Genomic DNA, 12,534 nt, shown 5'->3' on the forward strand with positions numbered 1-12,534 from the left:
CCCATTTCTCAAAGCTCCTACTTCCCCTAGATCACATCATCAGACAAGGCCACAGTTGGCCTGGTCATTCCTGTACCTGGTAACCGACCCCCACCTCATTTCTTTCACCTCACTTTTTTTGAAACTGTTTCGCTCTGTCACCCAGGCTGGAGTGCTGTGGCGCAATCTCGGCTCACTGCAATCTCCGCCTCCCAGGTTCAAGCGATTCTCCTGCCTCAGCCTCCCGAATAGCTGGGATTACAGGCGTGTGCCACTGCACCTGGTTAATTTTTGTATTTTTAGTAGAGACGGGGTCTTACCATGTTGGCCAGGCTGATCTCAAACTCTTGACCTCAAGTGATCAGCCTGCCTCGGGCTCCCAAAGTGCTGGGATTACAGGTGTTAGCCACCACGCCCAGACTTTGCCTCACCTTTTTGTCCTCAGAAGTTACATTTGTGTCTTGTATCTTCACATAGTAGTCCACAAGCAACTCTTGAATGACTCTATGTAAAATCTCAGACCTCAACCATGTTGTCTTATGCAGTCGAACTTCCTTCCATGCCTAGAAATCCAAAAAATCTCCGGTAGGAACCTCTCTCTCTCTCAGGATTTTCCCTTCTTCTTATCTCTTCTCCCAAAGCCCTTACCTGAGCCTGCTCCTTTGCTAGGGTGAGGCTTAAGCCACTCTCATCCACACGCTGTGAGAGATTCAGGAGAAGCTTGCTGAAGTATGGGTTCTGTAACAGGTCCTCTTTACTCAGGTTACAAGGAGGAAGTTGTTTGCTGCACACTTAACATCATGTCCCCACAGGTACAAAAAAACAAAAAAGGTGCGGACTCTTACTTTACATAAGTGAGCATAACTTAATACTTCCAAAAAAAACCCTAGGATTTTTATAAGAGAGATTGCTAAATCTAATGAGATTTTTAAAAAATCCACAAATAAACTAGGGGTAGTATTCAAGGTAACAAGCATTTATATTATATACAAGGATATTAAGGGGGAATAAATAATAAACTAAGATCTTAGGAAATGGAAATGCAGTTGGTACATATTAGACAAATATAATAAAAATTAAGGGACCATTAGTAGGAATCACAATACACAAAATGCCTCATTCATCCAAAATTAATAGAGTTCTTAAAGTAGGGGGAAAAACAAACAACATGCGAAGTTCCAACTTTGGATGTGATATGTAGTCACATAAACAAGACTAACCGAATACACTTAGAGTAAGTTAAACGTTCAACTAACCAAATTTTTTTTTTCTTTTTGAGACAGGGTCTCACTCTGTCACCCAGGTTGGAGTGCAGTGGCACAATCACAGCTCACTGCAGCCTTAACCTCCCCAGATCAAGCGATCCTTCCACCTCCTGAGTAGCTGAGACTACAAGGCAAACCACCATGACTGGCTAATTTTTTTTTACAGACAGGGTCTCACTACATTGCCCAGGCTGGTCTTGAACTCTTGGGCTCAAGTGATCCTCCCACCTTGGCATCTCAAAGTGCTGGGATTATAGGTGTGAGTCACCACAGATGGCCCAAATTCTTTTTTATTTTTTTCTTTTGAGACAGAGTTTTGCTCTTGTTGCCCAGGCTGCAGTGCAATGACATGATCTCGGCTCACTGCAACCTCCACCTCCCGGGTTCAAACGATTCTCCTGCCTCAGCCTCCCGAGTAGCTGGGATTACAGGCATGCATCACCACGCCTGGCTAATTTTTTGTTTTTGTTTTTTTTGTTTTTTTTTTTTTGAGACGGAGTTTCACTCTGTCACCCAGGCTGGAGTGCAATGGCACGATCTCGGCTCACTGCAAGCTCCACCTCCCGGATTCACGCCATTCTCCTGCCTCAGCCTCCCAAGTAGCTGGGACTACAGGTACCCGCCACCACGCCCGGCTATTTTTTTTTTATTTTTTATTTTTAGTAGAGGCGGGGTTTCACCGTGTTAGCCAGGATGGTCTGAATCTCCTGACCTCGTGATCTGCCCCCCTCGGCCTCCCAAAGTGCTAGGATTGCAGGCGTGAGCCACCGTGCCCAGCCTCTAATTTTTGTATTTTTAGTAGGGACGGGGTTTCTCCATGTTGGTCAGGCTGGTCTCAAACTCCCAACCTCAGGTGATCCGCCCACCTTGGCCTCCCAAAGTGCTGGGATTACAGGCGTAAGCCACCACACCTGGCCAGCTGGCCCAAATACTTATAATTGTCGGTAGAGTTGAGTAACCCATGTAGATACAAAACAGCATAGGCATGAGAAAAAAGTGTAAGAAATTGAGATCCTCTGGTTATTCCATATGCTCAAGGAGCTTTCTTTCCATTTCTTTTTCCATATGCTCTCTGTTGGGGTCTTTTACCTCTACTTGCGAAAACACCCAAATTTTCATTCTTTGGAACATTATACCCAAAGTCTTTTTGGGAAATAAGAAATCTCTCTTTTTCCCCAAGGTACTGAAGCATCCAATATGGAAATAGTCAAGATATAGAAAATGCAAGCTCTTGAAGGATTCAAGATATAGAAAGGATCTGAGATATGGAAAGAACTCAAGATACAGAAGGATCTGAAATTCTGGAGACTAAGATATGAGAATATTTAAGACACAGGTAGGAAGGACACCTTCAAGGAATTTGCTGGCTACCCTTATTTTTATAATATGCTTGCTAACATCAGCATGGGAGCATCTTGAGTTTTTAGTCTACTACACAAGCAGACATTGAACCAACATTAACAGGAATTAGTGTAGTCTGTTTTCCAATAAGAGAGTGTTCAAGGATCTTCATGTATTCCAGTTTCCTCAGAAACATAGGCTTCTGTGAGGAAAACCATACTGGGGAAACTTATAAATCCTTTTTTTTTTTTTTTTGGAGTCTTGCTTTGTTGCCCAGGCTGGAGTACAGTGGCACCATCTCAGCTCATTGCAAGCTCCGCCTCCCAGGTTCACACCATTCTCCTGCCTCAGCCTCTGGAGAAGCTGGGACTACAGGTACCTGCCACCACGCCCAGCTAATTTTTTGTATTTTTAGTAGAGATGGGGTTTCACCGTGTTAGCCAGGATGGTCTCGATCTCCTGACCTCGTGATCCACCCACCTCGGCCTCCCAAAGTGCTGGGATTACAGGCGTGAGCCAATAAATCCTTTTTACTAGAAAAGGCAAGAACCTGGATAAGACCTCTCTGGATAAATCATCAAACCTTTTGCAAATGGCTACTCTTACCTTGTTGAAGTATTTCCATCCCTTCTCCAGGTGAGCAGAAATCCCCGGATGCCATTTGATTTTCTTGGGATTCTAATCTGTGTAACCAAGAAGTGAAAGAAAACAAAAAGATGAATAAACAGCTGGCTGCTCCAAGCACACTACCTTAACGTTCAAATTTCTGTTGTCCACAAGCTGGAAAGGAACCTCAAGGATGACTTTTACAGACGGCCTATACCACACATCCTGGGTCCCAAGCTCTTACACAAGCTTTATGGACAAACAGATTTACAAGTGCCAAAACATGTCACATTCTAAGCACACATGTGTTTCCACTTGCTCCAAGGTGTCCAAAAGGAGCCTCCTAAAAAGAGCTTTCCAATTCACTGAGTCTAAATAAGAGGATTCTCCATCACCACCACCACCATTATGCCAAAGTTAAAACTGAGCTGCAGCTTCCCAGTTACGAATGAACTGGGGGAAAAGGGAAAAAAATCAAAGTCTACTTTTTCCCCCCTAATAACTCAGCTATCAAATTCCATAATAGTTTTTTTGTGCTTCTTTAACTTTCATCTAAGATCTGTTGGTAGTTTATCATTAACTCTAGAATCATCCTTCAGGAATGATAAATCATTCCACACTTGAACAACAACTGGTTTTCACATAACAGCCTAAGAAAAGAGCACCTGGAGGAAACAGCGTGACAAGAAGACTGACAGTGAGGTCAGTGGCAAAAGAGTAATGCAAAGGCGTAATGTGGCTACAACGGGAATGTGAGCTGTGGGTGTTTTGCCAGAACATGGAGTGCGCTGAAAGGAATGACACCAACACAGGGGCAGTAAAGATGGGCACAGTTTGACCTCAGGAGACAAAAATTTTCCCTTGACATTAGTTTTCATGTTTTTGCTCTGCCCCTCCTGTCTGCAAGGTATCAAACTCCAAAGGGCAACTGAGCCTCCCAAAGCTGAACAGGCATTGAAGGTTATTATGATTGAACGCTTCATGTTTATAGAACATTTGGTTTACTCAATCGTTTTATGAGTAACATCAAAGTAACTACTCATTTGTTTTCTAACATGGTCTAGAGGGGGACGCAGCTGAGGAGGCAGAATGCTGAGACTTAATTTGCAGCTCGGCCGGCCGTTGCTTCTGTGAACTTAAGGAAAATGCTTTTTTCTGTGCCAAATTTTCCCACCTGCAAAACTGAGATAACGATTCCTGCCTTGGATGAGACATTAAGAATTAATAACACAATCGACTTGTCAACAAAAGCCACTACTTAGTTAAGCTCAGTGTTTTAACAATTCTGCTTATCGTTGATCTATGACTGCAAATAAAAAGTTTTGCAGGCAAATTTCGCACTTGGAAATGAGGACCAACCCAAATTTCAAAAAGCCAGCTGTTCGTCCCTCCCTAGGGTAAGTGTCCCTTTGCGTTTTTTAGGGTGCCTTTCTTTACCCTTCTTAAAGGTTACAAGGCATGAACGGCAATCAGGCTCGATTCTCCACCCTCTGCACTCAGACGTGTTCAAACGCTGCTACAGGGACCCAAGCATTTAAATGTTCTGACTCAGGCGTCTTTTAAATTCTTAGAGCTGTCTTTACACGCTGCACTGAACGTTAAATTGATTTTACAGGTATTTTCACAAGATATGACCCTTACAGGGCCCGAGATGAATCAAAATGCAGAACGGGCTCTCCGGCGCCTACTTCCCTTCTGTCTGGGCGGCCAAGGATTCCCAAGAGCGACGACGGTCTCCAGCTGCGGAGGCCGGGGACTGGCCGGAATGACTCTCCCTCAGATCTTCCCCGAAGCTCCGCCCGCCGACCCTCTAAAGCAAACCTGCACACCCTGGGGCAGCTGAAGCTCTCAAGCCGATGCCGAGAACCTCGGCCGGGGCGGGCTGGCCAGCAGCGTCTACACCCCAGAACCCGCCCGCGCCGGGGCTCCGGAACCTCTCGCTCGGGCCGGGCGCAGGGGCTGGGGGAAGCGAAGCCCGGAAAGACCAAGCTGGAAGGCCCGGAAAGGGGAAGGAGCATAAAGTGCAGTAGAGGCTGCGTCGAAGGAGGTGGAGGCGGGGCCACACTCGAGGCGGGAACGGCAGGCCCCGCCCCTCAACGGGTGCGCGCTGGGTTCCCACCGCCTTGGGTTCGCACGCTCGGGTGGTGGAACCCGGACTGGGAAACAGGATGGTCTCGGAATGGCTTTTTTGCCCCTTCTCCTTAGTGCCTCCCCAGTGAAGGGCAGGTGCTGAGTAAATGGTAGTAACTGCTAACATTTATTGAGGGCCTACGATGAGTCAGGCACTACGCCAAGCATTTTGCTTGCCTTACCTCGTTTTTTTTTGTTTTTTTTTTGAGACGGAGTCTTGCTCTGTCGCCCAGGCTGGGGTGCAGTGGCGCAATCTCGGCTCACTGCAAGCTCCGCCTCCCGGGTTCAAGCAATTCTCTGCCTCAGCCTCACGAGTAGCTGGGATTACAGGTGCCCGCCACCACGCCCGGCTAATTTTTGTATTTTTAGTAGAGACGGGGTTTCACCATCTTGGCCAGGCTGTTATGGAACCCCTGACCTCGTGATCCACCCGCCTCGGCCTCCCAAAGTGCTGGGATTACAGGCGTGAGCTACCGCCCTCGGCCAGGCCTCGTTTAGTTCTTAAAGCGTCCTGTGAGAAAGTCACCATCATACTCATTTTACAGAGGGGGAGAACTGAGGCACAAAGGGTTAAGTTCGAGGTCGCCATTTGCGGGGTCTAATCCTGTCCCAATAGCTCTCGGAACCTTCCCAGACCTGCCACCCACGCCGCGTCCTGCGAGTCTCCTCACTAGGGCCTGGCTCTGAGGCGCTGCCCGCCCAGCCCAGCCCATGCCGGGCACCATACACTGCTTCCTCAGGGTCAGCTTCCTCTCGAATTCCCACCACAGACTCCCTATTAGCGCTCATTCCTCATTCGCCTGTTTTGTTTGTTTGTTTTTTTGTTTTCTTGGGGGGACGGAGTTTCGCACTTGTTGCCCAGGCTGGAACGCAGTGGCACGATCTCGGCTCACTGCAACCTCCACCTCCCAGGTTCAAGCGATTCTCCTGCCCTAGCCTCCCTAGTAGCTGGGATTGCCCGCACGAGCCACCACGCCTGGCTGATTTTTGTATTTTTAGTAGAGACAGGGTTTCACAATATTGGCCAGGATAGTCTCGCACTCCTGACCTCAAGCAATCTGCCCGGCCAAGTATCTTTCACCTGTCTTAATCTTTTTTTTTTTTATTTTCCAGACGGAGTCTTGCTCTGTTGCCAGGCTGGAGTGCAGTGGCGCGATCTCTGCAACCTTCACCTCCCGGGTTCAAGCGATTCTCCTGCCTCAGCCTCCCGAGTAGCTGGGACTACAGGCGGGCGCCACCACGCCCAGGTAATTTTTTTGTATTTTTAGTAGAGACGGGGTTTCACCATGTTGGCCAGGATGATCTCAATCTCCTGACCTCGTGATCCGCCCGCCTCGGCCTCCCAAAGTGCTGGGATTACAGGCATGAGCCACCGCGCCCGGCCCACCTGTCTTAACCTTAAACCCAACCCTCACTCCCACCCACACCTTCGGTGAATTATTTTAAAAATATAAATTTAAAAAAGTAAAGAGCTGGGCATGGTGGCTCACGCCTGTAATCCCAGCACTTTGGGAGGCTGAGGCAGGCAGATCACCTGAAGTCAGGAGTTTCAGACCAGGCTGGCCAACCTGGTGAGACCCCCGTCTCTACTAAAAATACAAAAAATTAGCTCCAAGGCTGAGGCAGGAGAATCGCTTGAACCCAGGAGGCGGAGGTTGCAGTGAGCTGAGATCGTGCCACTGCACTCCAGCCTGGGCAACAGAGTGAGACTCGGTCTCGAAAAAAATTAAAAATAAAGAAAATGTTTAGGCGGGGTGCAGTGGCTCATGCCTGTAATCCCAGCACTTTGGGAGGCCGAGGCAGGAGGATCACTTGAGCCCAGGAGTTCGAGACCAGCCTGGGCCACATGGCGAGACGATCCCTATCTCTACCAAAAGAAAAATACAAAAAGAAAATATGCAATGCTAAGTAAACTGTGCCAAGTATATCACATCTCTTACATCAGATAAGGTGATAGCCTGGAGTGGTAGGGAAGGAATCTCCATTAGGTGTGCTGAGAGATGGCGAGTTTCGCCTTTTCCTTCAGTACCAGCTACAGAATTCTATTAATATGCATAGAGGAATGGTGTGGTCCAGTGAGGAAATTTTATATTCTTGGTCAGCTCATCAGCTGCCACCTTTCATGCTTAACATTGAACTGCTATCATTTTCTAAAGCTTTTAAAAATCATTTATGCTTCCTCAACTCTGAAGCACAGCAACGTTAAATATCAGGCATAATGTCCATAGCAAACGGCACTTGGAACAAAATAGCAAATATGCTTTGGTGACTCAGAGCCAATCGGAAATCTACTGAAATTTTGTCTCCCAGATTTGTCAGGTTCTCTAATATGGTACTACGAAGCTTTGGCTAAAGTACTTTGGGGAATGAGGGGGTGAAGGATGCAGCAGGCTGTCTTCAGGTAGGAGGACAGGGGATAGTGATGCAAAGAAGCCTTGAATTGGATCAGACCTTCATGTGCAATTATCTGTTCCATCTCTGTCTCTACAAGTTGTGTGACCTCGGGCTTCAGGGTCCTTATCTGTCAAAAGGAGGAAATAACTTATTTCTAGCTCCTCCAATCTCATAGTGTTGATGTAATGATCAAATGAGATAATGGCTGAGAAAGTGCATTGGAAAGACTAAAAGTGAGGTATTTTAAATTGACACTTATTACGCACCTATTAAGTGCCTTGGGAGAGACACAAAGCTAAATATGGCCCAGTCCTTGCCCCAAAGATGTTCATAATCTAAAAGATAACACGTATGCACATGAAAAGCAAATAATACAAGGCAGCAAATTGGTGTCAAAAGAGCAGTTTAGATTATAAATACTAGAGAAACATGAAGGTACAGAATTCTTTCTGCAGAAATAGATAGGATAGAATAGATGAAATAAATCTTACTTTCATTGGGCCTGAAAGGAGAAAATTTGGATCATTTAGAATGAAGGAAACATCCCAGCAAATGGAAGCAGAGACAAGGGGAGTATAAACTGCATTCTAGGTCCAAGAGGAGACAGGACCAACTGAAGTGAAGGATTTTATAGGCCAGCTCTACATAAGACTAGAAAATTAAGCCTATAGTCCATCCTGGCAGTTAAAAATGCAGCAAAGGCCGGGTGTGGTGGCTCACGCCTGTAATCCCAGCACTTTGGGAGGCCAAGGCGGGCGGATCACGAGGTCAGGAGATCAAGACCATCTTGGCTAACACGGTGAAACCCTGTCTCTACTAAAAATACAAAAAATTAGCTGGGCGGGGTGGCGGGTGCCTGTAACCCCAGCTACTCAGCAGGCTGAGCCAGGAGAATGGCGTGAACCCAGGAGGCAGAGCTTGCAGTGAGCAGAGATTGCACCACTGTACTCCAGCCTGGGTGACAGAGAGAGACTCCAAATCAAACAAACAAACAAACAAACAAACAACAAAAAAAAATGCAGCGAAGTGCTGAAAAAAAGTTTATAATCAGACACCATCTGGTTTCCTTGAAGAAGAAAGAATTGTAAGAAAGGACCTAGAATTCATTCATATTCTCTCTCTCTCTCTCCCTCTGTCCTTCTCTTTCCCTCTTTTTTGCCAGATTTTTAAAACACAGCTTCATGGAGGTATTTTGGCACACAGTATTTAAAGTGTACAATTCAATACATTTTGATATAACTATATATGTGTGAAACCATCACCAAGATCAAGATAGTGAACATATGTATCACACTCTAAAAGTTTACCTGTGCCCGTTTGTAATTCTTTTCTGTAGCCTCTCCCTGCCCTACTCAACCATTGACTCTGTTTTCTGTCACTATAGAATAGTTTGGACTTTCTAGACTCTTATGTAAATTGAATCAAATAAAGATGCACTCTCTATGTTGGGGTCTCACTATGTTGCCCAGGCTGGTCTTGAACTCTTGGGCTCCAGTGATCCTCCTACCTCGGCCTCCCAAAGTGCTGGGATTACAGGCATGAGCTACCACGCCCAACCAATTCATTTTTAAGTTAATGTCATTTTATTGCTGATACATATGAAATCCTCTTTAAAACCTTAATTTGGGCCGGACGCGGTGGCTCACGCCTGTAATCCCAGCACTTTGGGAGGCCAAGGTGGGCAGATCATGAGGTCAGCAGTTCGAGACCAGCCTGACCAACATGGTGAAACTCCGTCTGTACTAAAAATACAAAAATTAGCCAGGAGTGGTGGCAGGTGCCCTGTAATCCCAGCTACTCAGGAGGCTGAGGCAAGAGAATCGCTTGGACCTGGGAGGTGGAGGTTGCAGTGAGCCGAGATCGTGCCATTGCACTCCAGCCTGGGCGACAGAGCAAGACTCTGTCTCAAAAAAACAAAAACAAAAACAAAACCTTAATTTGTTTGGGTTTATATTTAAGGAGGTGCTTCTAACAGCCCCAAGGTACCTATCTCCACACTTGATTGTTTGTTCCGAGTTCCAGTGAGGCACTTATTTGTTGAAAAACGAATTTTCGGCCACCCCCACACTACAAATACCTTACATAGCTTTGTTTATTCCATGGAATGCTTGGCTTTTATAGTCCTTTCCTTTCATTAGTGTTGTTCATCTCACCTTCTGTTATGCCATATGCAAAATACAATCATTCACTTCTTGAATGCTCTTTAATGATAAAGTCAAGAACATACTCAAGTATTCCTGAGCTAGACTCCTGTAAGGGTGGGAGGTCAGGGTGTAGGAAGATAAATTAGACATAACTCCTGCCCTCAATCCAACTCTACCATTTCGGAGACATTGCTGTTGACCTGGTCTTCTAAAAGCTATTCATGTATGTTTTTAATTTAGTGATAAATGTAAATGAGAGTCTGAGAAAAAGTCTACGTAACCTTTCAGACTTGGACATTCCTTTGCTGCATTGTTTAGAATTGCAGAGAATGGAGATTTGTAAGAACATTGCAGGCACTTTGCCTCCCACACTCAGGCCAGGAAACAAAAATTCCAGAGAGAAATTCCAGGTGAGTATTTAGTATTGTATTCTATTTATGATACCAATAGAAATCTTTGAGTAGAATATGTTCTCACTAAAAATATGGGCTTCAATAACCAGTTGCAAAGCTAGGACATTAAAATAGCATTGGAACTTGGAATCAATTTTTTTATTTTTTTTTTGAGACAGGGTGTCTCTCTGTCTTGCAGAGGTGTGATCACAGCTCACTGCAACCTTGACCTCCCAGGCTAGGGTGATCCTCCCACCTCAGCCTCCTAAGTAGCTGGAATTCCAGGCACATGCCACCAAGACCAGTTACTTTTTTGTCTTTAGTAGAGACAGTATCTTGCTATGTTTTCCAGGCTGGTCTTGAACTCCTGGGCTCAAGTGATCTACTTGCCTTGGCCTCCTAAAGTGTTGGGATTACACGTATGAGCCACCGTGACTGGCTGGAATCATATTTAACTGATCAATAATTCAGAAAAACTTGAAAAATAAGCCATATCACTTTGAAAGTATTTGAATACATTCTGATATTATATGGACTGAGAAACTAGTTTCAGAAATAAAAAATTTTACATGCAGTCAGGAGATTTTAGATTTATTTTCAAGGTTGTTCACTGGAAAATGAAGGTATTCAGAGCTACAACTATTGATGATTAAGCTAGAAAATTTCATGCCTATCGTAAGCACATAATTTAAAAAGAAAACAAGTGGATAAAAAAATATGTAATCAACCTATGACATCAAATGAAAATTTCAGAACAAATGTTCATAATGTGCCATTTTTTCAATTGCTTAACACCTCCAAGGAGATTTCAAAGCTAGGCCCTTGAGGCTTCAAGGGTTGCCTGCCTGTTCACAGAAATTTCTGTTATACAAACTAGAACGAACCTGGTTTTACTTTGAGACACTATTGTGAACTAGTATATGAAGTAGGCCTGATAGAAAATTTTAGAGCTCAAAGAAAAGCTAAGAAATTTGGCTCAAACATGGGACAGATTGAAACCATTTTTAAAGGAATATGAGACCATAAAGGAAACTGATTCAGGAGAGGAAGACTAGTATCATTTTGAAAAGCTAGACATGAAGCACAAGGTGGGCAATTCTTGTTATGATGATTGAGTATGCTGCTATAACTTGAAAGCATGTGCCAGGGTGATAAAAGTATTTCCCTGGATTTTAATTAATTAATTTAGAGACAGGGTCTCACTGTCACCCAGGCTGAAGTGCAGCGGCACTGGTTTTAGTCACCCAGGCTGCAGTGCATGGGTCACTGCAGCCTCAAACTCCTCAGCTCAAGGGATCCTCCCTTCTCAGCCTCCCAAGTAGCTGGGACCATAGGCATGCACCACCATGCCCCAATAGTTTTTTAAATTTTTTGTAGAGACAGGGTCTCGCTATGTTGCTGGGCTGGTCTCGAACTTCTGGCCTCAAGCCATCTTCTTGAGCCTCAGCCTCCCGAAGTCCTGGCACTACAGACATGAGCCACTGCATCCAGCTTTCCTTGGATTTTTGTTTGTTTGTTTGGTTTTCGAGACAGAGTCTCGCTCTGTCGCCCAGGCTGGACTGCAGTGGCGCGATTTCGCCTCACTGCAAGCTCCGCCTCCCGGGTTCACGCCATTCTCCTGCCTCAGCCTCCTGAGTAGCTGGGACTACAGGCACCCACCACCACACCCGGCTAATTTTTTGTATTTTTTAGTAGATACGGGGTTTCACCGTGTTAGCCAGGATGGTATCGATCTCCTGACCTCGTGATCCGCCTGCCTTGGCCTCTCAAAGTGCTGGGATTACAGGTGTGAGCCACCGCGCCCGGCCTCCTTGGATTTTAAGCTGGTGGTGACACTGTTTTATATCAAGTTGCACATGAAAGAGATAGTCTCCTTTAAAAATTATATCAGAACCAGTAGGAGAAATAGAACAACTAAAGGACATTTGGAATTTCATGCTTGGGAAGAATACGCATTGTGAATTTTGAAACACCTCCTATGATTAAGGTATTATGGCAAAAAAAGCAAAACCTTGAGAAAGTTAGCAACTTAGTAGACTTTCTATATTCCACTTACCGAAGAGAAATTTTGCTCAGCTAATTTGCAGTATGCAGCCATAGTAGCTAAGTAGATTATTCCATCAGGGTTTCCCATGACTGAGTTGCCTTATAAAAAAAACCCAGGCACAGATAATTCTGAAATGGATGCATTTCTTGGGCAGCATTTCAAAACTAATTTATTGCTTTCTTCAAGTGATTAATAATGGAAGGTTTTATGGGGAGGGAGCCCATCAGAATCATACA

General features: G+C 45.1%; 1 protein-coding gene and 1 long non-coding RNA gene across 4 annotated transcripts in view; one reads left to right on the forward strand and one right to left on the reverse strand.

Moving 5' to 3' along the window:
* The window catches only part of LOC129012812 (uncharacterized), a 27,871-nt gene extending 25,085 nt beyond the window's left edge, over positions 1-2,786 (forward strand). Inside the window, exon 3 of the long non-coding RNA XR_008493721.2 lies at positions 2,425-2,786. This is a non-coding gene — a long non-coding RNA (uncharacterized LOC129012812). The remainder of the gene's footprint in view (positions 1-2,424) is intronic.
* Positions 1-5,303, reverse strand: part of HAUS4 (HAUS augmin like complex subunit 4) — a 10,938-nt gene extending 5,635 nt beyond the window's left edge. Inside the window, exons 1-4 of one of the 3 annotated variants that reach the window (XM_054448849.2) lie at positions 5,021-5,303; positions 3,192-3,268; positions 628-770; positions 411-542 (exon numbers count right to left, since the gene is read on the reverse strand). In XM_054448849.2, the coding sequence (XP_054304824.1) occupies positions 411-542; positions 628-770; positions 3,192-3,246 (330 nt within the window). In that variant the 5' untranslated portion in view covers positions 3,247-3,268; positions 5,021-5,303. Of the gene's footprint in view, positions 1-410; positions 543-627; positions 771-3,191; positions 3,269-4,832 lie in introns of all 3 variants that reach the window. The other 2 variants (XM_054448851.2, XM_054448850.2) reach the window with 2 other exon arrangements.
* Positions 5,304-12,534: the final 7,231 nt, after the last annotated feature.

The sequence above is a fragment of the Pongo pygmaeus genome, chromosome 15, assembly GCF_028885625.2.
Source record: "Pongo pygmaeus isolate AG05252 chromosome 15, NHGRI_mPonPyg2-v2.0_pri, whole genome shotgun sequence".
In the NCBI taxonomy this organism is placed as follows: domain Eukaryota; kingdom Metazoa; phylum Chordata; class Mammalia; order Primates; family Hominidae; genus Pongo; species Pongo pygmaeus.